General features: G+C 42.7%; 1 protein-coding gene across 4 annotated transcripts in view; it reads right to left on the bottom strand.

The window, feature by feature from the left end:
- Positions 1 to 25,978, bottom strand: part of BACH1 (BTB domain and CNC homolog 1) — a 71,813-nt gene that overhangs the window by 9,129 nt on the left and 36,706 nt on the right. For 3 of the 4 annotated variants that reach the window (XM_007493087.3, XM_056825968.1, XM_007493086.3), the window contains exons 2-4: positions 20,988 to 21,287; positions 11,503 to 12,774; positions 5,722 to 5,928 (exon numbers count right to left, since the gene is read on the bottom strand). In XM_007493087.3, coding sequence (XP_007493149.2) covers positions 5,722 to 5,928; positions 11,503 to 12,774; positions 20,988 to 21,224 — 1,716 coding nt within the window. In that variant the 5' untranslated portion in view covers positions 21,225 to 21,287. Of the gene's footprint in view, positions 1 to 4,289; positions 4,873 to 5,721; positions 5,929 to 11,502; positions 12,775 to 20,987; positions 21,288 to 25,978 lie in introns of those variants that run through there. The other variant, XM_007493092.3, reaches the window with a different exon arrangement.

The following is a 25,978-nucleotide window of genomic DNA, read 5'->3' as shown; positions in this document are numbered from 1 at the left end:
ATCTGACCCCAGGAGGTGGGAGGGAGTGGAGCAGGGCAAAGAGCCTGATCCTAGCACAAAACCCCAATTCTGGAATCAAAGCTAAAGATATGAATTGTTAAAAGCCCATTGGTATCAAAAAACAAATTTAAAGAAAGCGACCCCCCCCCAAAAAAAAAACAAGAAAAAGGAGCAAGAAACATCATAACACGTGCCAACGAAGCTCAAAGGGGGGAAAATTCAATTTTCCACAAGAGTTTTCCACTTGAATACTTGGAAGAAATGAAGCTTGAGGAAACAGGAATGGAAGGGACCTGAAATAAAAGCACTGAAGGAAAAAGCTGGAAGGAGAACACAGAGCTTGGAAAAGTAAGTGGCAAGTCTTACCCAACAAGTGGACTCCTGAAAAGAAAGCAATGACTCCAATGAAAAGATTGGAAAAAAGATGGTGTTCAGATAGAACTTAAAAACAACCACTTTGGGGAAAATGTTTAAGAGATCGTTTGAGTCAGCGGGCTTCTTGACAAAACTCCTGGACGATGCCTCAAGAAATCCCTCACGAAAGCTTGTCTAGATCCAGTAAAACTAAATGGCAACTAAATTTAAAGATACCCCAATGACTCGCTAAAAGGAACCTCAAAACAAACAATTCTGGGAATGTCATAGCCGTAATACAAAGTTCCTATGAGCAGAGGCCCAACAGACTATCTGACGAGGGCTAAACCAGGCCACGTCAAAAAACAAAGTAAGGGAAGGTTTCTGTATTTCTAAAGGAATTTATTTGCACCCAAGTAGGATAGCAAATAGGAAAGCAGTATGAGGGGCCCACAGCAGTCTGGGATCACCATTTCTTTCATCTCAGTTGGACTTCCTTTCCTTAAGCCTCCAAACATGAATATTACCAAAGAAGAGACTGTGATAGAGGCTGGGGGAAGGGGATATATACATATAGGAAATGGGTAAAGGTCTCCCCTGGATCCCACCTCCCCTTCTATGCCACTTTTTACAAACGAGGCATGGTGTCTGCCATCTCTCCCCGCTCCTTCCCCAAGCCCTCCTTGTAAAGATTTGGGGAGGATGATCAAGGTGGCTGGGGGAAGGGTGGAAGGCAGATGACTCTGGGATCCAACAAACCCACATGGTCCTATGCATTTGATCCCACCACTTCCTGGACTTTTCCCTAATGCATCCTCAAATGACTTCTTCACTCTCTAGAATCCTCAGCCTCTACCTATCAACTGGTTCCTTACTGACTTTAAACATGCCTCTCTCCCAACCTTAAAAAACTCTCCCTGAATGCTACCATCCCCTCAGTTTTCTTCTTATACGATTCCTTTCCTTCTCAGTCAGCATCCTTGGAAAAGCTGCCCACGTTGCTTGGCGTCATTTTCCCTCCCTCTTCAATGCCTCACAATCTGACTTCCTACTTCAGCCTGATGGAAGGGGCACTTTGCAAAGTTAGCAGCGATCTCTTTGGGATCAAGTCTGGCAGCTTCTTCCTAGTCCTGCCTCTTCTTGGCCTGCTTGTTATATTTGACACTGCTGAGCCCCTCTCGCCCCTTCTTCCTGCACACTCTCTCCTCTTTGTCGCCCGTGTTTTTCCACAACACTATTTTCTCCTGGTTTGCCTTCTTCCTGTCTGAGCACCATTCCTTTCCTAGCTCATTCTCCAGATCATAACCTCGAAGTGTGGCTACTTCTCAGCGTTCTGTTCTAGGCTCTCTTTTCTCAATTCCCCCATTTTAATCATCCCATCAGTTCCCGCAGGTTTCACTACTGTCTATACGAACGACTCTCAAAATTCTCCCTCAGTCTTTCCCTTCAGTTCCAATCCTGTACTATCATTTGTCTAATTCGAATTGACCATCCCCAGAGAGACCTTAAACACATCCAGCACTGAACTTGCTATTTTTCCCCCAGCCTCCCCTCTTCTAAATTTCCTTTTCCACGCTAAGGCGTCATCATTCTTCCAGGCTTCCAGGCTCATTATCTCAGCATTATCCTTGAATAAGAGATAGATAGTTCCATTCTTTGGACCGGAACTCCAAATACCTAGAACAGTGCCTGGCACATAGTTGGTGACTGGTTGATTATCTGATTATATCTCCAGTGACTATGGAGGGAAGAACTAAGAATAACAGATAAAAGTGGTAGAAATGAAAAATAAGCTTAATGTCAGGAAAATTTCCCATAAAAAATTAGTTATTCAAAAAGTGGAATTGGATTCCTTCCCTGGGGCCGTGGGGCAAATCCTAGACGTCCACGTCTTGAGTTTAGGGTAGAAGTTGTTGGTAAAGGCCTTTCAGGACCCTCGATTCTGCCTAATTTCATCCTCTGAGACTAGCTGCTTCCACTACTACAAATCTGATTTAATTGTTAGTGGAAGGAAGTGGCAGACTAAGTTGGACCGAGGGCATCCGTAGGTCCTAAAATTAAAGCAAACAGGGTATTCTCAGAGCTAATAGTGACATCAGACAAAAAGTCAAAGCCTCCTTCTTAAGAGTCTAACCCGTGTCAGGCATGATGCTAACTGCTAACACTGCGGCAATGAATGCTGAAAATGTTTCCTGAAGACACACAAACATTTTTGGATAGAAGAGCTCACGTATCCAAATAACAAACAGGATAAGTGCATGGACCACAGATTTAGGAAAAGACCATCCATAAACTGCAACGACTCCAACTTGCTCATTTTAGAGATTACTGAAAACGGAAGCATGAAGAGGCGACACGGACTTGTTCAAAGCTCCAGAGCTAACGAATGTCGGAGGCAGCATTTGAACTAAGCCTTCTCGTCTCCAAGTCCAGGACCCCGTCCGCTGCTCAAACAAATGAGGAGCAAAGAGCTAAGAAAACTAGGCTTCCCATCTCTCTTTGGAAGTCTCGCCTGGAAGAGGCAATTTAAAGAGAAATTACACTAAAATACAACTGGGCACAAGACTAAAGATAATGAATGAAAAAGCATTTACTATGTGCCAAGAAGAGACAGGGAGACATCAAGAGAAAAGATATATTCCTTCTCAAAGGGCTTGATGTGATCAGCATGACGTGACAGGGGAGTAGAAAGACGAAACTAATTGCTCAATTAACAAGTAAAATCCCGCAGACATTAATACTAGAGGCAAATTCTGATCTAGTAAAGGTGGCAACATGATTTTTTTCACCGTGACTCCTAAAGAATACCTTAGTAAAAAGTAAAGTAGCCAAAGGAAAATGCTAAGGATGCTTCCCCTGTGCCCATGATATCACACTCAACTATAGATTTCATCAGCAAAAAGCCCGATTTGTGTGCTAATACTATATTAAATAATTTCACAAAATTCCAATGGCTTTCCATTCGGCTTTTTTAAAAAAGGTTTTCTAGTAAGTAAATCACTAAATATTTTATGTAATCTATATATAAATTAGAAAGTCCTATTGCTGGATAAGAAAATTATTAACAATGAAGAACTACTGGTTTTAATATAAATGAAAAGGAGAAAAGGATCTTGGGAGTTTTTACTGGCCGTAACTGTCCCTCTTGATCTGGCTTTCCACTGAGTTGAAAGGAGGAATCTGCTCTGACATCCTGTGGGAAAAACTCATCTTGTGGCACGGTGAGGGATTCCCGGGTTGGAGAATCTGCCTTGGAGTGGGCTGCCTTCTCCCTGGAGTACCGAGATCCAGCTGTCTGAGAGCTCCCCTCAAAGACCAGCTTGGCTAAGGCAATCCCAAGGGCCCGTCACCTGGGACTCGGGCTACTGGCGAGTCCTGTCTCCTCAGCCTTCTTAAAGACAATCTGGGCACTTAGACTAGCAGAGAGTCGCACCATCTGGGTTTTCAGTAAGAGCAGGGAGTGGCTAAGCAGGGCCTGCAGAAGCCACAAAGAGACCCTGTTAGGAGGTTCGTAGAAGGTGGGCCGAGTCTAGATCTGTACTTTTAGGGCCCTTCCTGCCCCTCCCCTTTACTCCCCAATTATCCAAATAAGCCTGGTTTCCACAGCCCTGGGGAGGTCCCTAGGGGGCGCTTCTCATCTCCCATCCATCCAGCCTTTGCCAAACCGTCTGCCCCCATTTGCAGACAGCCACATCTTTCACTACCTTCATACAAACTCTCCTCCCACCGAGGGAACACCAGCCAGGCGACAATCTGGGACACCCCTGAAAGACTGATGATGGACGGGGCGAGAAAGGACTGCTGGAGTCGTCTTTCACGCCGCGCAGCTGGCTTTATTTCAGGGCTTTGGTTACGTCCGAGTGTGCCCTTTGTAACAGTTAGAATTTGGGGGGAAACTGAGGCAGGTAGAAATTAGTTTCTCTCTGCAAGGAGTATTATATTGTTAGAGGTTTATTAAAGGATTAAAGAAAATACAGAATAAGAAAGCACATGCCTAGGCCAGAGAGGCCTAGACAACGTCACCTACATCATGAAAAGACCCGTCTGCTCCGAAGCGGAAGTAGGAAAAGAGGAGCCAGTAGCCTTTACAACCAGGTTAAATACCCCATCTCGCTCTCGGCCCGGGTGAGGTTACAAGGCATTTTGGGAAGTGAGCAAGGCCTTCTGGGGAATGGAGTCCAGAGTTCAAATCTCATTTCTCCATGTGATCGTTTTGGAAAAAAGAATTTTTCCCCAAAAGGATCATGAAAACATAATCAACTTAAGGATTACAATAATTTGAGGATAAGAGAAAAAAAAAAGAACAAAACCAATAATTACTGGACACATTAACAAAAAGCCGTTAGGAGGCAGTCAGTCCCCTTTGGCATGAAAGTATACACACAAATAAATGTTCAATCAACCACACCCAAAGTTCAATTTTGTGCAGCTTGTGGTCTGGAGGCTTCTTCATGGTGGCTTCTCCAACAGTTCAGTTCTGGATTCAGAGAGGGAGCATCTTCTTTACCTAAAATTCTTCTGAAAAGGAATTTAAACTTTGCAACTTAAATAATGTTTTTTACATCTTACAAGGGCCAGTAGGGAAGTGTGTTCTGCACAACAACAAAAAGAACAACCACAACAAAACCCTCTCCTATAAATTCCCTTCCCTCCACTTGCACAGCTACAACTAGTCCAGGTTTAGTGCAGGAGTGAAGCTGTATTTTTTCCTATTACTCAGCCATGATGACTCCACCCCCATCACTTCCCTGAGAAAATTCTATAGGCTTCTAACTGGTGCCTGAAGGCTCTCCACAATCCAATCAATTGCCCACATAGTTGTCAAAGTGGTTTTTCTAACACGTATCTCTCTCCGTGTCACCTCAACGCTCCATGAACTGATACAGACTTTCTATTACCTCTGGGAATATAAATTGCTCTGACTGGCATTCAGAGCTTTGAATACCCTGGTCCCCATTTACCTGCCTTTCCTGTTTTCTTGCATCTTACCCTCTGGATCCAAAAAGTTTTCAGAAGATGTACTAAATTTTACTTTAGAGCTACAGACCTGAGAATGGAAGATCTAAGTTCAAACTCAGTCTCAGTCTTCCTAGCTGTGTAACACTAGGCACAATATAGCTCAGTTTCTTTAACTGTAAAATGAGATAATAATATTTAAGTTGTTATGCAGACCAACTGAGATAATATCTGTAGAACTCTTAACATAGTACCTGACACATAGTAGAATTTAAATAAATGCTTGTTCCCTTCCCCTCCTTTTAAAAAAAGAGTCAGAAGACTGAATTGGATTATTTCATTCTGGTTTGGGGATTAAGACAGAAATCCAAAAAAAATCTGAGTTTAAAATAAAAAGTAATTTTTACTTACCAACTTCTCAATTTCTAACTCAAGATTCTGTATGCAGTCAAGTTTTCTTTTTCGACAACGCTGTGCTGCGATTCTATTTTTACTTCTTCTTCGAATATCATGTATACAATCCAGCTGTTCTGGAGTCAACTTATGCATTTTCAGCAAGGATTGAAAATCATTTCGAGAAAGAGAAATGATTCTCTGGGCATTGAATGGAAGTTTAACCTAAACCAAATAGAATTAACAGAGATGTTACTTTTAAAAAGGATATACTGGAAATTAAATTAGATATTAGAAATAAAAATTCAGATTTTTCAAAAACACCCATCATTTAGTTCAATAATATAATATTGAACAATGGATCCAATTTCTATACTCCTTTCAATAAAAAACTGAGAATTTCAAAGTTCTAATCTACTTTAGAGATTTCATATACTATTAAGACCGAGTTGGTGGTTTATTTGTTTGAACCATTTATATTCCTCTTTATAAAATAATTCATCTCAAGGATGGTTCAATAGGTAGGGGACGGGGGGGGGGGGAGGGGAGGGGGTGGTAAGAAATCCTCCTTCATTTAATCCACAAATGAAAGTGATGGGGGGTGGAGTCATGATGGCAGAGTAATAGGAAAAAATGTAGCCTCACTCCTCCTCCAAACTTCATTCACAAAGATCTAGAAAATGCACAAGAACAAATTCTGATTGAAAAATTCAAGATAAAGTCACAGTGAGTCACTTTCCAGTCTAGAGTAGCTTATGAAACAGACAGGTTGGCTAGTACCAGAGACAAGGTCTAATCAGAATTGCAGCACAAAGAGGAACATTGTAGGACTCGGGGACTGAATAGGCTGGATGGAGTGGCAGGGAAGGGATTCTACATTGCAGGGTAATGCTAGTCAGCCTTAACTAAGTACTAAGCAACTCAATTACACACAAAGTCACAGACTGAAAACTGGGTCAAAAACTTGCAGAGCTCAGAGAAGAACAACAGTGAGCAGGCTCTGCACATTACTCTGGGAGCAATAAAAGCTTGCAAGCCCCGAGTCTTAGCTGTGAAAACAGCATGTGGACATAAACATGGAGCAGATACAACTTCTCACACCCTCACACAGATACACAGAAGTTCACAAAGGCCAGCACTAACATAAACCAACATGTATCTTCTTGGTCTCTATTATTATAAAGAGTATAAAAATTGTATCCATTGTTCAATATTAAATATCATTGAACTAAATTAAGATTATTCTGGAAAAACATGAATTTTTATTCCTAATATCAAGGTCAAGAAGTAAGCTGGAAGAATAAGCAAACAAAAGAAAAATTCCACCATAAAGAGTTATCAGGACAAGGAAGAAAGACAAATCCAGAAGAAAAGGTTACAAGAAGAAGTCTCAAAGAAAAATGCACCACAGCCACAAGTCCATCTAGAATCCATGGAAGAGTTAAAGCAAGAGGTTTTTGTTGCTGCTTTTAAAGAGCTAGAAAAATTATTTTTAAAACAAAATGAGAGCTATGGAAGGTATCAAAAAAAGAATTAACTACTTTTTCCAAGAAAATAAAGCTCTGAAAATCAGAAGTGATCAAAGAAAAGCTCAATGCAAATTGCGATATAAAAACAAAGTTAAAAGACTAAAGAAAAAAGAAAAGGAAAATGTACATTATCTCAGAGCAAAAACAACTGATTTGTAACACAAAAGAGTGAGATTTAAGAATCTGAGGACTATCTGAAAGTCATGATGAAAAATGACCACCTAAATAACATATTTCAAAGAAAACTGCCCAAAGCTTTTAGAACCAGAAAGCAAAGTAGAAATTGAAAGAACCTATTGGAAAGCTCCTTTTTAAAAAACCCAAAATGAAAATTCCCAGGAACATTTTAGCCAAAACACAAAGCCCCTCTTCATCAAAAAGGGGGGAAATACTGCAAATAGCCAGAAAAAAAGAATTCAAGTACCCAAAGGTCATAGAATAACACAAAATTTAGCAGCTACCACCATAAAGGATCAGAAAGTTTAGAAATGATATTCCAGGAAGAAAAAGATTTGCTTACATGAACAATAATTTATCCAGGAAAAACAGTATAATTTTGTAGGAGAAAAGACTTACAGACATTTGATTAAATAGAGAACTTCCAAGCATTCTTGATGAAAAGATCAGAGCTAAGTAGAACACTGAATGTACAAACAGAAGTCAAGAGAAGCATAAAAAGGCAAAATGTATAATATAAGAAAACACAAGGAATTTAAACAACGTTAAATTATTTGAGGTCATCCCTCAAAACTCTAACATCATTGGGTTGTAGAGGGAGCCAAATTTGGCAAAGAATGATTCTGTTATGTTTTGATAATCAAGATTGGAAAGGGTAGGAAAAATGAATAAATACACTGAGAGAAGTTGGGGAAATTATCAAACATAAATGGAGGGTACAAGTAAGAGTCTATTTAAGAAAAAGAGAGTAAGAGGGGAGAGCAAGTGAAATTTGACCTTCACTCTCATCTGAACTAGTCAAAGAAGGGGGAGAATACATATTCACGCACACATAATTGGACTCATAAATACATCTCACTCAATAGAGAAACATGTGGGAATGGGATTAATGGAAACAAGAATAAAAAAAGGTTAGATTGAGGGAAGAACTAATCAAAAATAGTGGCAGAAGGAATCTGAATATTAAAGCGGGGGGGGGGGGAAGACGTGCTTCAATTTTTTTTTTTCAGGAAAATATGAGGGAAGGCTCTTAGCCAAGAAGGTGGAAAGACAGAAAATCATAGGAAGTATGAGGAACAAATGTTTGGAAGTACCACTATAGTGAATAGGAGAGTGAGTTAATTAGTGAAATATAGAAAAATTCCCTTGCAACAATGAGGGTCCAATTTGTTAGAAATTTGTAGTGTAAAAAGCTCAGGATAGCAGGTATGACTTCCAAAAAAAGCAAAAACTAAAAATACCCAATTAAAAGAAATTAAATAAAGAAATACATTTTGCTAAAAATACCACAGAAAATGAATTAATATCAATCCTAAACACAGATGTACCAAATAGCATATCTAAATTCTGAATGGAAAAGTTATATGAGTAACCAGGAGAAACAAAAAGTAAAACAATAATAAAAGAACATCTGAATTCACCCCTTTCAGACCTAGATAAGTTTAACCAAAAAGTAAACAAATATATGAAAGACTTGAATACAATCTTAGAAAAGTAAATATAAGAGACCTCTGAAGAATACAAAATAGGAATAGAAAAGGGCATACTTATTCTAAGCTGTGCAAGGGCATAAAAACCTCACAAATGCAGAAAAGCAGAAATATTAACTACATATTTTATCAACCATAAATGCAATGTTAATATCTTCAATAAGGATTCCCTGAAGCAAAAGATGAAAAATTAATTGGAAACTGGGTTAACTTAATCCTACAGAGTATAATAAATTCAGGGGCAATTAGGTGGCTCAGTGGATAGAGTCCAGCTTAGAGAGAGGCAATCCTAGATTCAAATCTGGTCTCAGATATTTAAAAATATCAATTGCTGACATTTCAATCTCTTACTTTGTTAAAAAATTAGGAACAATATATCCACAAAGCCTCCTTTCTAAGATTTACTTATATTAGTATACTAACTTAACAGATTATAACTTCAAATATAGCATCTAAAAAATATTCTTCATCTCCTACTGAAGATAGGAGAAAAATGGTTGTTTTAGTTGATACATTAAAAAATTTACATTTTACTTTTTCTTAGCATAAAAATGGAGGAGCTTTACTGACTCTTAAAAACAACTCAATAACCTTTGAAAGAAGAATAAAAAAAGCATCATTCCAACCTGTATAATTTAAAGCAGCAGTTCCTGGAGATTGTAATATCAAAACTATTGTCGCGATAATACTGAGACATTTTAACTTCTAATATAGTAACTACCAAAATATAGTACAAAGAAAAGCTCTTTAGGGTGTCCTCAAGAAATTTTTAAATGTAAAATATAACTTTTATCATGAATTAAAGAAATTATGGCACTAAATAGTCATGACTTGCTCAAAGTACAAATTTACCACTGGTCTATTACTTGTTTCATGTTTTGCTTAATAAACTACAGAGAACATCAAGAAAACTACAAAAAGAGAATATTATAAATTGATTTAAATAATTTAGTTTAGTTCTGAAAGAAAAATATTCCCTCCTTTAACATCAAGGAGGTTAATGATAGTTTACCAAGATATTTATGATTAGATGATTTATTTCCTGGCCAAAGTTGGGGGAAACAAGTAACTTCTTTCAAACTTGTGTTGCCAGTGGTAGGAAAACTGATGTGCAAATAACTATTAACTTCTATAGGTCAAAATGTAAGAATTACATTCTAGCTATATTCAATTTATGATAAAACATAAAAGAAATATAGTGTTAATGAAACTAGTCACGGAAATGATTTATGAAAAAATAAAAGATATAAAATGGTGACATAAAAAGTCTTCACAGGGGTATTTGTAATACCTTGGGTATTTTTTGTTTGACTTATATGGAAAATGTTTATAGCTGCGCTCTTTGTGGTGGCAAAAAATTGGAAAATGAGGGGCTGCCCTTCGATTGGGGAATGGCTGAACACATTGTGGTACATGTTGGTGATGGAATACTATTGTGTTGAGAGGAATAATGAACTGGAGGGATTCCATGAGGACTGGAACAACCTCCAGGAAGTGATGCAGAGTGAGGGGAGCAGAACCAGGAGAACACTGTACAGAGACGGATACAATGTAGCACAATCGAATGTAATGGACTTCTCTACTAGCAGCAACGACCCAGGACAATTCGGAGGGAATTATCAGAAAGAACACTATCCACATTCAGAGGAAGAACTGTGGGAGCAGAAATAGAGAAGAAAAACATATGACTGATCAGGTAGTTCAATGGGGATATGATTGGGGTTTTGATGTTAAAGGATCGCTCTACGGCAAATATGAATAACACAGAAATAGGTTTTGAACAGTGATACATTGTTTAACCCAGTGGAACAATGCTTGTCAGTTTAAGGAGGGAAAGAAAAAAGCGGGGGGGGGGGGGGGGGGGGGTGGTGAAATCACAAATCATGGAACCGTGGGAAAATATTCTAAATTTAAAAAGGGAGAAAAAAAGAAAACAGATACATTTTGTCAATAAAGAATTTAATTTGGATAAGAAAAAAAAAGATCACTTTTTTCTCTGATACAATTTATCACTGGCAATTTAGATAATGATTTTTTTAAACATTCCCTTTCTGTCTTAGAATCGATACTTAAAAAGTATTGGTTCCAAGGCAGAAGATTGGTAAGGGCTAGGCCATGGGGGTTAAGTGACTTGCCCAGGGTCACACAGTTAGGATGTTTATATTTCCAAGCTTGCCTCTCTATCCATTGAGCCCCTATAACTCACTACTACCCTTCAGCTATTTGGTAAAGCTCAAGCAAGATGATGGAGCCCTAAATTAAAAGGATCGACACAATCATTTCAGTACCTACTATCCTGATAAGAAGAAAAAAATACAACAAATAATCATTCCCTCCTGTCCTCGTAAGACGTAAATATAACACAGTCATCACCAATCTCCGCAGAGCCCTAAGAGACCGATGAAGTCAGCGATTACGTGTGCTTCTGGAGGTAAAAACTTAGCTGACGTTTGCAGAATCATTCAAGCTTTTCTGGGAATTCTAAGCCAAGTCTGAGCAATTTCCCTGCTCGGGGTCTGCACGATGGAGAACCTGGGCGTGAGCACTGAAAAGCAGCTCCCGCCCTGCCGTGCCCTAGCCGCGGGGATGGAGGGGCTCCTTACCTCACACTCCTGCTCGCGGGCCGAGCACGATTCGCTGTCCCCTTCCGTGTCCGTCTCGGAATCGTCCCCCAGGCTGATCACGCAGGCGTAGGGGCAAGGCTCCGGCTGTGGCTCCGGAGCAAAGTCGTCGCTGCCGATTTCCAAGTCATTGGCACACTCCTCGGCGCTGAGCGTATTGATGAAGGGGCAGCTGACGGCATTCAGGGTGGTGAAGGTCCTCTGGCTCTGCTCGGGGCTCTCACTGATCCGGATCCCGAGCCACGGACACTCGGACCTCCTCGGTGAAAAGGCGTGCTCCGCGCACGCTTTGGCCGGGGCCAGCTGGGGCTGGCCGCTGGCGTCCAGGCTGCAGAGGTCGGTCCAGAAGCCCTTGGCCAGGTGCTCGGCCACTTCCCTCTCCACGCTGCTTCGCTCATCGGCCGGGGCGGGCTGCTCCTCTTGGCGGCCTGGAGCCGACGTCGACGGTGCGGCTTTATCGGCTCCCCCGTCTGCACCGGAAGGGCCTTCAGACAGCACAGTCAGGTTCTGCACGCCTGTGAGAGGCGCCTCACCGTACTGTTCATAGGGGTGCAAGAGAGAAAGCGCGTAGAAGCCGGGGGCAGCTGCGGCGGGCTCTGGGGGGGGCTGCGCCACCTCGGCTTTGCGCCGACACGGATTCTCCGTGGGCTCGGCTTCCTCCTCATCGCCCATCTCTACTTGGACGTCCTCATGCTTCGGAGTCCTCGGGAAATCCGGGCAGTCTCGGGCTGCTCGCGGCGGGACGCAGACAAACGCTGATGCTGGAATCTCCTGAATGCTCGATTCCCCCGTGGGGACTCTGTCGGTCCCAAAGGCTTTCTGGAACTTCCTGTACTTTGGGCCTAACGACGCTGACCCAGGGGCGCCGCCCTTCCCTGAGCAGGCCTCGTAGGTTTGGTCTCGGGTGGGAGGGGGGGCCTCTTCGTGGTCTTTCCACGCGTGGACGTTGCAGCGAGAAGCCTGAAGGTGCCCATTGTCGAGAGGTTCGGCCGCCTCGTCTGTGTCCAGCTCCCCAGGATCCAATGGCGAAAGGGTAGCGCTGGCCTTCCGGCCGCACTCTTTGGCGGGGTCTTCCTGCTGGCCTGCGGCCGGGTTCAAAAACTTCAGTCTGAGGAACTGAAAACAGGACTCTTCAACGTCATGCATGCCCAGAACTTGGACACACTTGCAGACTTCATCGACATTGTCTTTGCTTAAGATGAGCTTAGCTGTGTAGGCAAATTGAATCAGAGGATTAAATCCCTTCACTGTCACCTGCCAAAGAGATGAAGCAGAGATTAGCACACCTTCTGAAAGGCTCCGGCAACTTCTAAATAACCCTCGCAATGGCCAAGGGCAGCGTGTTACACGGTGGGGGATACAAAGTGCCAAGACCGAGTGCCTTCCTTCTTGACCAAAGCTATTGCAGTAAAGGGAAGCACGGAGACCCAGCAGGAGATACAAAGTAACCGAGCCGAAGGAAGAGCTCTTAGTAGGGAGGAAAGGAGAATCAGGAAGGGGACCGAGCAGGCTGAATTGAAGTGGGACTCAGGAAAAACAATCCCAGACCGAGAGCCCAAAGACAAGGAGGAAGGAGAGGCAGAGTCCTGTGTGGAGAACAGAGCAAGTAAGCCAACGCAGATGGAAGCAGAAGAATACCGTGACATAGGCTGGAAAGACAGATTGGATCTAGGCTTGAAAGACTTCAATGCAAGGCAGGAATTTATTTTTCATCACTGAAGCCTCTTGAGCAAGGAGGTGGCATGGTCCAACCTGTCTGCTGAAACGTTAAACCATGCCAAGTAAAGGGAGAGACAGCCAACTATGACTTATCATCCTACTAGTTTAATAGGACACAAATCCCTTCAATCCAGCTTGTGCATTTTCAAGAAAAGTTCCTGTTCCACTGGGACACACCCTTCATTTTTACGTTGTTTCAGCTTAATCCTACGTGGAAAAAGTTACTGGTATCATTGCCATGATCACAGAACACTCATTCTGCTTTCAAAGAAAGTTTAAATGAAGGGTATAAAAGCAAAACAATCAGATTTTTGGTAAACGACTTAAAGTACCAAGTTTCTCTTGCCAGGATTCTAAATAATTTCTAAATTTGCTCAAATGAGTTGCACATACCTAAAAAAAACCTTTGGAGGTACGACCCTGTCTAGTCATCCTGTCTTTAAAAAAATTAATTATGCACAAAACTCCCAGATGGAAAATGAAAACTAAAAGCACAAAAACCAGGATAACGCCTAAGATCAGACTCACTCTAAAGAAATATCATCCACTCCAACCCAATGGGAGCACTTAGCTGGTATTAAGGAATGATCAAAGGGACCACTCCGACTCATTTTACCCTCAGACGATCTATTACACTTCTTCATTCATCTAGAAAGTAAGGGAGAAAAAGTGGTTTCCTAAACCAGCTTAGAGTCAAAGACCTTAAAGTAGAAAGACGCTTGCTGCCAAGATGGGAGGAACTTTAAGAGAAAAGCAATCTAAGTATCCCAACACTAACTTCAACCATCAGCAGCCCTACTGAGCTGAGTCTACAATCCTACTGTAGGGGGGCAGGAGGGGGATGCTGGGGGAAGTATTCAAACTGCCAGCAAACACTGTCCATCATTTCACATATTATATGACAGAAATAATTTAAGATGAGATCATTTCAAAATTGACTCTTGGTTCTTTTAGTTTTAAGAACATGGAAAAAAAAAAATCTAAAATGTCCTGATTTGTAGTACAAAAATTCAAATAGAGTATTTGAACACTTAAAAGGGTCCTGTTTGAGTCCTCAGGAAGGATAGAAGTTTTAAATTTATTGTAGTCTATCAATCTTACAGAGTTCCACAAGACATTTTTTATTAAAAACTTTTCCATAAAGCCTAATTGTTTGAAGCAACATGATAGGGAACTCTACTCAGGGATCTGCTGAAGCCTATTGTTAAGATTTCAGTATGAGCCATTTATACCTCCGTAATCAGCAAACACTACAAATCAGAGCTTGATTTGTTTTGTTGATTGTTTAGGCTAAGAAAGTGATGGAGAAAATGTTAAAAATGCAGATTAATCTGAAAAATGTGTGTACAAGGGATAGCTAGGTAATAGAGTCAGGTCTGAGGACAGAAAGTCTCCTGGGTTCAAATTTGGCCTCAGACACTTCCTAACTTGGTGACCCTGGGCAAGTCCCTTAACCCTGATTGCCTGGCCTTTACCATTCTTCTGCCTTAGAACCATTTCTCAGTGTTGGTTTTAAGGTAGAATGTTTTGGGTTTTTAATGTGTATATGTATTTTTCTATTTAAGAGTACCTGATAATACTGGCTCTCAAAATTCTTTGTAAAAATCTTCCCGTTAGCACTGAGGCTCTACACCAATGCCTCTATCCCAACCCTGGGCTCTTGATAGAGAATGTTGACAGATCTCACCAAGAAATAAAAGCTTCACTATGGACCTGGTAATAGACTACAGGTCTCTTTTCTGCAGATTAGCTTCAATGAGCTTGAAAAGTTCATCATCAGGTTTACCTCAAAAGAGAGGTTTGGAATCACATCTGACATCTACTGCGTCATAAGAGGGTTGTGATTACAGGAAGTTATTGATTATTCAAAATTCAAAATAGAGCTGGGATCTCCTACTCTGTGCTAAGCTTTTTTAAAAGGAATATTCCCAACTCGTTCAAATTTAGTACTTAAGTGAGTGTTAAACGGAGAAGGAAAATGCATACGTCTATTTTTCCCTGCTAAGATGTCCTGCCGAATGAACAGGTTTTAAAATACACAACAGCTCTGTGGCCACTTCAACCAGCACTGCCAGCTTTTTTCAAATTAGCTTGTTGGACTTGAGACATCAGGGAACCTGAGTGAATGATCTACTTGCATAGAATAAACTATAAAAGTTAGGACTACGATGACACAAGTATTATCTCACAACTAAGTATTTTATTCAAGGAGTACATTACTGTGAATGAACTGGTGGGTTGTTCTATTTCTGAGATTTACTTTGTATTTTAGTCTCATTCTAAAATCTTTGGCATAACAAACTTTTAAAGCTTGACAGAGGGGCACCACACACTCACACACACACACGCACACACGCACACTCACACACGCACACACGCACACTCACGCACACTCACACACACTCACACACACACTCACACATATCTCAAGGCTGCTGAAAATTATGCCTTACTCAACATAGGAAAGTCTTTTTTTTCAGACTAATTAAGACTACAACAGAGTAACACTATTTTTTTAATGGTTCATTGCAACAATAAAGGCATTATCATTTAGCATCTATTGCCTTGACATTAATACAAATATTATCTCTATATAACAAAGGAAGAAACTGACTCCAGTGAAATGCCTTGCCCAAGCTAAGATGGCCTTTGAACCCAAATCCAAACTCCAAATCCATGACATGGTAAAGAAACGAATACATTTACAAAGGGCCAGACCAAATGCAAAATAGCAGGTGGAGGTCATCCAAAATCAGAAGTAAATCTGACTTTTTTTACAATTACTTTTAAAAAACATCTTAAAGCTTTAGTTAATCCATAAAAATCAAGATATAAGCCAGAAAATAAAAATGAAAAACTTATTGAGCGGTGGCTTATTAGATATTTAAAAACACTACTGAATTTGCTATAAGCCAATTTTCTTTCGATAGTAGGCTGTTTGTCAATTTGAAAATAAGTTTATTTCTACCCAAAGCCCTTAGTAGGGCATACATTTCTATTAAAGGACTATAGAAATGGTTGGACTCTCTTGGCCAGATCATGCAGTTGGTCTTCCTTCCTTCTCCATTACATAAAAATCAAAAGAATGCCTAGACAGCCTACAAAGAAGAATTTCAGCATCCGTGGCTTTGTACTACTTCTTTAATTCTCCTTATTTAGGGAGTATATATCAGTTTCTGACCTTCTTGAAGCTTAAAGAACAAGCAGGAGGTCAAGTCTAAAGAAAAATTGTGAAAATATGTTGTCTTGAGTTCTTTAATCTATTCCTTTCTGTACATAATTCTCATCATCTTTCACCAAGGAACCCAATGCCCTCTTGCTAGCTTTTAAGTGTTCATTCATTGCATCATTCAGGAAATGCTCTTAACCTATCTTTCATTCATTAAAAATACCTCCAAATCATTTGTCCCATTTGTAGGACTCAACTATCCGAAAGGTATCCGGTTAATTTCATTATCACATATATGCTAATGAGTGTTACTTGATTAGATTCCTTAATGACATTTGAAACTGATGAACATCTGAGAGAACTCTAAGCCAGAGACCACCTAGCAGTCATCCATGTTCTTTCTGACCCAGACAGCAGCTCAGAAACAAACATTCTAAATGAAGACTTTATATTCAGTACCTCAAGATCAAAGAAGGCTTAGAAAACCTCGTCTGTGAGCAGTTAACTGGCAGGGACAGAAAAACCTGAATCTCGGCCCGCATTGGGCATTGGATTCTGAATCGTTTAACCCTGCACAAGTCACTTGAGCTTGGGGGGCCTCAGCTTCCTCAAGTGTAAACCATCTACTTCCTAAGTCTGCTTTGAGAGGGAATGACGTATTTTTAAGTGCTCACTATAATGCCTGGTACATGTTAGGCATAGAGTTAGTACTTAATAGTGAGGAGTACAGTCCATCAGTACCATTAAAACTAGCAGTGGTGTAGGGTACGAGAGGGCACCAGGTCACAGAAAAGCAAAGGATTATCCAGCCGGTGACCAGACGTCTTGGACAAAACATGAAACCCAGTGATAATGTCCTGAAGGGAATACCTGGGTTCAGATAGGCCCATTTAAAAAATCTGCTGCACACTCTCTCCTGTCTTCGAGTTAGCCTGATGACTGTATTATGGTTTGCACCATCTATCAGAGGAAAGCCAGCATCGTGAGGTTTGGACAGCGACCTTATTGGGCAATGTCAGGCTTGAGAAGAAAGGAAGCTACTTCTGTAAGGCTGACATTCACCTGCACACCCACCCCAGCTAGAGCAGCAGTGGAAGTCTCTTGGAGAGGTAGGAATGTTAATGACCAGAATAGCCTACAAGCAATGCCACATGGGCTCTTCCTGAGGCTCTTTAGTGTAAAAATACCGAGAGAGGCATTCAAGTCCGATAATATAGACTATCTACGGAAGCCACTAAAGAGCCGCCCAGGATTGGGATATGGGTTTTGCCAAAGACATCCCAGTGGGTTTTCTGGGGGCAGCAAGCATCAGACAAGGGGGAGAACGTAAGGGCGAGGTGCCTTACATCCCCTAAAGCCTTTGGGTGCCCATCGAGATCAAACAGAGGCCTCAGATCCCACATGTCCTTGGCGGTAGCCCAGCCAACTCACGCCATCCACAAAGGGTCAAAGTGGGAAAGACTTTCTAAAGGGATTTAAGCCCCTCCGGACTCAAGTGCCCTCATGAGGAGAAAGAGCAGGACTGCTGTGCAGCAGAGAAGAGAGACCAAGGAGGGCCACTGGCACCGGCCTCTCAAAGGAGCAGACCCGGGCCAAGTCGGTTCTTGGGAAAAGTGGGCGCTTTCCCCAACTTCCCTCCCTAATACAAGTTCATCCAAAACTCCAGCTCTAGTTTGCTCGTTCTAAATCCAAAGTGCATTCCATCTTGACAACGAAGAAGCCAAGAGTTAGCTAAGACAAAAATAAAAAGCCGAGGCACTGCCTAAATGAGAGGCATTTCCTCACTTCTGGGGGCTCGCAGGGAGCGTGCCAGAACTCAGAGCATCTTGTCTCGAGTGACAGGAGAAAAGTCCCTGGTCACGCTGCGCTCTGCCCATAACCTGAGCTTACTAGGCTGACTGAGTGGCACCTCCTTGCAGTTTCCACATTCGCATGTTCATAAATGTTTGGAAAAGTACCTTAACTCGAACAGCAGGAAGTAAACCTGGACCCATCACGGCTTGTGATGGTCTTCATCACCTCGAGGGGGTGGTCAGTGACCTATATGTTCATGAAGCACTTCCCAGTAAGATGGAAAGGAGCAGGGCACATGGACAAAGAGCAGGCTTCTAAGTGACCCCAAATAAAACCTGTGTACTCTAAGCCCAAAGAGCCACGGCTTCATGGGACCCACAATAGACTCAGGCTCCATCCAATACAAATTAAACTGCCATCGGGAGATATTTAACAAGTGAAATAAGAATGGAGTAAAGCCGACAACACTCGACTTTAACCAAGTCGGCCTGAGACCAGGGGCTCTTCCTGTGGGAACTGGCTTCCCATTTCCAGCTAAGTTTGACAGCCCTGCTTCAGGACTTGGAGCACCAGAAGAGGATGAACACTGGCGCCCTCTGTGGCCAGCAGGAAAAGCCAGCAAGTGAGGTAAGGGACCAGGAGGCAAGCCAGATGTCCCCTGGGTGACCCGGGCAAAGGAGAAAGGGCAACCGTTGGCTCACCACACATGAAGTGTGAGTCAGTGGGCAGAAGGTCAGATAAACTGAGGCCCCACCAGATTTCTCGCTCTTGGCTTCCCAGATGGACACAGACAAGACTCGCTAGGTGGTTGCTGTGGTAAGGAAGGTTAGGTCTTAGTCAGCAAAATGCGGGCTATATAGTAATCCTTTCTTTAGGAAGGATCCATATCTGTGATGGCAAACCTTCTAGAGATGGATTGCTGGGCCCCGCCCCCACCCCACCCCCAGACCCAGTGCCATGCCCTGTTGCCCCCAGAGGCCACATGCCATGTCCCTCCCCACTACCAAGTGTGGAGTGCACTCCACCTCACCCCTTCACCCCACACAGGAGAGGAAGGAAGTGCTCCCATTGAGCTTCTGGGAAGGTGAAGTGAGGAATGTCCTCAGTGCGTGTAGAGAGGGGGAAGGGAGTAGTCCGAGTGCTCTGCTCCCCTCCAGGTCTGCCACCTGTGATCTGCCCACCTTACCTGCTGGACACTCCCATTGGCTGCTGGGTAGAGAGGCAGGATGTGAAAAAATGTCATCAGACACGGTGGAGAGGGGGAGAGGAACAGCTCTGTTCGAGTCCCTCTGTCCCTCTGCTTTTCTAGCAATGAACTTGGGGGGGTTGGATGTGACCACAGACAACACTCTGTGTGCCATAGTTCACCATCACTGATCTAAATCTTCACTCTTCTCTCATCCTCTCCTTAATAAAAATATTAAAATCTACAGCCAGAAAAAATCTGGAAAATGAGGGGATGCCCTTCGATTGGGAATGGCTGAACAAATTGTGGTACATGTTGGTGATGGAATACTAATGTGCTCAAAGGAATGATAAACTGGAGGAATTCCATGTGAACTGGGACGACCTCCAGGAAGTGATGCAGAGCGAGAGGAGCAGAACCAGGAGAACATGGTACAGAGACTGATACACTGTGGTATAATCGAATGTAATGGACTTCTCTGCTAGCAGCAATGCAATGATCCAGGACAATTCTGGGGGACTTATAAGAAAGAATGCTACCCACACTCATAGGAACAACTGTGGGAGTAGAAACACAGAAGAAAAACAATTGCTTAATCACATAGGTTGACAGGTTATGATTGGGGATGTAGACTCTAAAGCATCACCCTAGTGCAACTATCAATAATATGGAAATGGGTTTTGAACAATGACACAAGTAAAACCTAGTAGAATTGCGTGTCGGTTAAGGGGAGCAGGGGGGATGAATCATGTAGCCATGGAAAAATATTCTAAATTAAATAAAATTTTTCAATTAAAAATAAATTTTAGAATTCTAAAAAAATCTACAGCCAGACTCGATTTTAATCTTAACACTACAAAAGTTGCAGAAAAGGTACTGACTATATAAGAAATGTTCTCATCTGGGAATTCCTCATACCGGTGAAATCACTGGTACAGTACCTATCTCTAACCCCTACATGCAAAACAATGTGCTATTCAATAGAAGGAAACACAAAGATAAAGATCAGTTGCCTAAACCAACTACAAATAGCCAAGCCTGAAAGATTATCTAGAGAATTAGTTACTTGTATGAATCCACAAGGAAGAAAGTCCCTCCACTGGAATGGGCATTCTGGAAACAGCATGGATTCCTGCGTTTGTACACCACTATTTCCCCTGCAACTCCCTGAGAATCCCCTTTATTCACAGATACTGGTTTAATTAATTTTAAGTTATTACAGCAAGATCTTTAGGGAGATAACATACATCTTTTAGTACGTGATTAGAAACAGTATGGCATAATGGAAAGAACAGCAGATAAGTCTATTACTTCCTAACAACATGAACTTGGATAAGTTATTTCCTGTCTCTGGGCCTCCGTGTTACTCAGAATTAGACTAGATAACTTCCAGCTCTAAAACTAACCAGTGCTGGGATCTTTCATAGGCAAAATAGTCTGATTCTGGAAATCTAAAAGTCAAGGAAACAGCACATTAGGAATGATTTCTCACAGAAGTGGATGACGTCCATCTTTATTTTACATAATTCTACACGGTCTGGATTGGGGAAACACAGCACTAAAAATGAGTTGTTACTTTTGGAAACATGGATCTCCTACCTCTTCTGGGAGAGTAATGACAAGATCCGTATCTGATTGGCCAACAATTCTTGAAAGAAAGTAACTGCTGCATGCTGCAAGCACACAACGGTGAGCGCGAAACGGCTGATCTTCCACTAAGACAGTGACATCACAAAGAAGATCTCTTTTCCTTTGATCATTGAGGCTCAAAAGAATATTGGCACTGTGTATTGAAGATTCATAGGCAAAAAGCATCCTATTCTCAGTTAGGGACATTCTCTAGGACAAATGATGGTGTGAAGTTCAATGGGAAGCATACTTCTCTGGTCTTCATCAAACCTATGAAAGAAACGCACAAGATTACACAAATATCAAATCCAAAGTGCAAAGTGCTAAGGACCAAGAGAGCAATAAAATGGGTAGCACAGTTTCAAGGAAGATGATCCTCTATTGAAGGCGGCCTTTAAGCTGGCACTCAGGAGAGGCATATTGCAAGCAAGTTTTTGTAAAAACCATTCCTCTAAACAGTCTCAAAAAATGTAGACGAAAATCATTCACAGATAAAAGTAACCCTAAGCAAGCAGCTTCACTAAGTGTCTGCTTAAGGACTCCTTAACTCTTGGACCCGTGGCAAGAAATGGACAATACGGAAAGAAAATTATATGTTGTCGTCTGGCCATTTGGGTCCGTCCCAACGCTTCATGGCCCTATTTGGGATCTTGATGGGCCATTTCCTTCTCCAGCTTATTTTACAGGTGAGGAAACTGAGGCAAACGGGTAAGGTGATTTGCCCAGGGTCACACTGCTAGTGAACCTAGGGCTAGAGCTCTATCCTTTGCACCACCCTCGGTTTGTAATGCCAGCGTCACCTCATACAACCCAACATTTGAAAATAACGGACGGCAAAGCAAACCTCTGTCCACAGACAGAAAAGACGTTTGAGTCGTACACTGTAACCTGGAGAACTAAACACACGCATCAAATGTTTCTCCACAAGGTCTAAAGGGCAGGAAGAGACTCAAATGTTTGGAGTTGTTGTCCATAATGTTGTCTCCTATACAAAGGATTAAACTCTGCCATTCCGGTCACGGAGGCCCTCGCAAAAGCGAAATGCAAACTAATGGAGTTTCACGTAGTTCTCAGATTGGCCAAGAGGGCCAAAAATGAAAATGGCGAACGTGAGCTTATGCAGAAACAGCCACCGTATCAGGAAAGTCACCACACTGTGCAGGCCACCGAGCGCACACAAGAACGGCATCATGGGAAACACGAGCCTAAGGTCCGAGCCCGGTGAAAGGGCCGCCGGGTAAACTGCTTCCGGCAGGGCTTCGTGGTGGCGCCAAGAACTAGAGGAGCAAGCTTGGATGGGGACAAACAAATGGGCGCCTTCCGAGTCAGCTGACCAGAGACAAGAACCCGCAGAGCAAAGTAGACAGCAGACGCTGACCATGATGATACTGGAGACAGCTGAAATGGGAGAGGCTCACCCCGTGGCCCTTCCGGCCCAGCCCAGCCCACAGGGCTCCCCTACGGCCCTTCCCGCCCAGCCCACAGGGCTCCCCCCAGGCCCTTCCCGCCCAGCCCAGCCCACAGGGCTCCCCCTCGGCCCTTCCCGCCCAGCCCGCAGGGCTCCTCACCAGATTTCACAGGCAGCCTCACTCAGCCTTGTCAAGTGGGCTGAGGGCCCCAAAGGCAACCTGGGAGCAGCGAGTGAGGCCCAGCAGGGGGCTGTACCTGTTCTGAAAGGGCTCTGAACCGTCTTTTCAGCCCCATTTGTGGTGAGCTCGGACCCCTGATCCATCAAAGGCGGACCAACAAAGAAGGTGGCCGCATCACCCCTCCAGGCTCGGGGCCTTCTTTTCCAAGCAGCTCTACCACTGGGTCAGCCACCTCTGAATTTCAGGGGGTTCCCCTTAATTTTTCATGTCACCAGAGACCGTTTGGGGAAGCCTTTACAGTGCAACCATCTTCAAAACGCTCCAAGAGAACCTGGAAACGCAAGGAGATACGTTAAAGGCTCAAGGTTCCTGGACACTTTCAGAGCCTGAACAGCGCGCTCCTCCCTACTTATTCTCAGCCAGGGGTCAGAACAAGTGCTTCCATCTGCACCCCGTCTTCTACCGCACAATGGCGACAAGCGCTGCCCCCGGGAAAGGGCCCAGCACAGGCACTGCCTCGTGCATTCATCACATAAAGCCGAGATTCGTGCGTGCAGAAATGGAAATAAGGCAGACCAGCAAGAACCCATAAGCATGAGACATCCTCAGAAGGACAAAGAAGGCCATTTGACAGCCTTGCGCACTAGAGACCTGAGCCCTGCTCTAGAACACCAAGTCCAAGCTGTAGCCTCCCAACGGTGTGGTGGGATGCCATGGATTAATAATCCATCCATACAACACTCGGTCAGCACCTCGGTGAGCCAGCCACTATATTCAGTGCTGGCGTGCACTAAGATACTGAATAAGAGAAGACGTCTGAGAAAGGGATCTCCGAGGGCACAAGCAGTGCAGGAGCCCAGAGTCTGGAAGGAAGAACCCAGGGACAGATTCCGGTCAGCTGCTGAGTCCTCTCCCTGGGCTTCGGCAGGAGCCAAATCTGGGACTTTATGCTTGGCTGGTGGAAGGGAAGAGGGGCTCCACCTTCCTGCTCAAGAGAGCATCTTTAAGAAGCCGCTGACAGATCTGCCTTGCTGGAGGAGAAAGAGTGAAGCTGTGTGTCTGGTCTGGGCAATACCAGGACGCCTGGATTGTCCATTCAGGTTGCCATCTTGGCTGACTGAACTGATACGTGCCTGGAGACTCTCTTTATCAAATGAATGACGCAAGGATTTGTGGACAGATTTGTAGTCGATAGCGTTTGGGGGCTTTTAGTAAGTGCTGGGCAGCTTTACTGGAGCCGGAAGAAACGAAGGCTCCCTCGGGAGACAGACGTGGAAAGTTGGTTCTCTGCTAGTTTAAGGTTTTCCTGTTATTAATCCTTATTTCCATATTATCAAACATAAATAAATAGCTTTATAGAGGGTTTGTCTCCAAGAACCTTCCATGCTGACCCAGGGAAGAGAAGCCATCCCCGACTTTCCTTCAGGGAGGAGAGTCAAAAGATACTTTCATGGATTCCAAACTGAGTATCTTGGCACATCCTCCTCCTCACGACTCCAATTTATCAACATTATTTCTTCAGGGGATAGAAAAAGAGGCAAAACATAATCCCTGCCCTCAAGAAGTTACGATCTAATGGGGAAGACAAGATGCAAATGTACAAAGAAAGCAAGCAATATGCAGTACAAAGAGGAAATAATGAACAGAGAGAAGCAGCTCGAGTTAGAAGGGCTAGGGCAAGTTTTCTGTAGAAAGGTAGGATTTTAAGTGAAAGCCAAAGGAAGCCAGGGAGATCAGTATTGAAGCCGAGGACAGACAGAGAATGTAGAGAGCTGAGAGATGGAGGTCTTCTCTGTGAAACGCTGAGGAGGTCAATGGTCCTGGGCGGACAATGGAATAAGCAGACTGGAAAGTAAGAAGGGGTTCGAAGAGCTTTGAATACCAAACAGAATATCTTGTATTTGCTCCTGCAAGAAATAGAAGCCAACAGAGTTACTGAAGAGGGGAGGACAATCAGACCTGCACTTTAGGGAAACCACTTCAGTGACTGAGTAGAGGACGGACTCTAGAGGGGAAAGTCTTGGGGCAGACAGGCCCCATCAGCAAGCTATTGAAGTAACTCCAGAATGAAGTGATGAAGGCACGTATCAGGCATGTGCCGGTGTCAGAGAAGAGAAGGCAGAGTATTTAAGAGACCTTGCAAAGGTGAAATAAACAGATTTTTGTCTGTAGGTTGGATGGGGGGGGGGGGGGGGGAATCCAGGACAATGTCTAGGTTGTGAACCTGAGAGCCTGGGAGGATGGTGTTGAATGAACAAGAATAGGGAACGTAGGAGGTTTGGGGGAAAATATGAGTTCTGTTTCAGACATATTGAGTTTAAGGTGTCTGACCTCCAGCTCTTGATATCTGAAAGACATCTGGACATGAGAGACTGGGACAGATTAAGCAGATCAGCTTAAATTCAAGGAGCCTAATGAGATCTCCAAGTGAAATAGTATATAGGGAAAAGAGAAAGAAAGTTCAAGCCGCTGAGGAACAGCTATAGTTAGAGAATGTGATCTGGAGGAGTATCCAGCAAAAGGGACAGAGAAAGAACAGAGAGCAACAAATCAAATGAGAAAAAAGTGGCACCCCAAAATTCTAAAGGAGAAAGTATCAAGGAGGAGAGAATACAGTTTCAAAGGCTGCAGAGAGGTCAAAGCGAACGATGAATAATAAAAAAAGGTCGTTGGATTTGGCAACTAAGAGATCACTGGTAACTCTGGAAGATGCCATTTTTACTGAAATAATAAGTCTGGAAGCTGGACTGCAAGGGATTAAGAAGATGGTGAGCATATATTGTGAATGGGCCTTTTTGAGGAGTTTAGCTACAAAAGTCAGAAGAAAAATAGGACCATTGTTAACAAGCATAAAAAGATCAGTGAGTAATTTTGTAGGCAGTAGGGAATGATGAGAGAGAGAGAGAAAGAGATGACAAAAAGAACACTCTGTAGGAGGAGATGGAATAGAAATGAGATCCCTTTAACTAGAAGAGGGGTGTGGCTTCATAAGGAATAAGACAATGTCTTATTTAATTAACTAACAATTTTGTTATTTTTATAATAATAATATAATATTATTATATTATATATAATAAAATATATAATAAATATAATGATAAATAATATATATATAAATAATAATAATTAACAATATTGTTATGGGTAAATTTAGGGTTGAGACTGAATATAAATTTAGTTGGTCACCAGGGATTTAATTTCTAAATCCCAATGAAACACTCAAGTCAGAATGGAATTTTATGGTGGTTTATTTACAATAGAAGAAAGAAATTAAGAGAGAGAGAGAGGAAAAAGAATCTAAACTGCTCCAGCCCGGGCTGAGCCAGGCAGGAGTTCAGAGGCCTTGGCCAAGGGGATCTCCTCAGAAAACCA

The sequence above is a fragment of the Monodelphis domestica genome, chromosome 4, assembly GCF_027887165.1.
Source record: "Monodelphis domestica isolate mMonDom1 chromosome 4, mMonDom1.pri, whole genome shotgun sequence".
In the NCBI taxonomy this organism is placed as follows: domain Eukaryota; kingdom Metazoa; phylum Chordata; class Mammalia; order Didelphimorphia; family Didelphidae; genus Monodelphis; species Monodelphis domestica.
The sequence above is the reverse complement of the archived record's forward strand: the minus strand, read 5'-3'. Positions and strand labels throughout refer to the sequence as shown.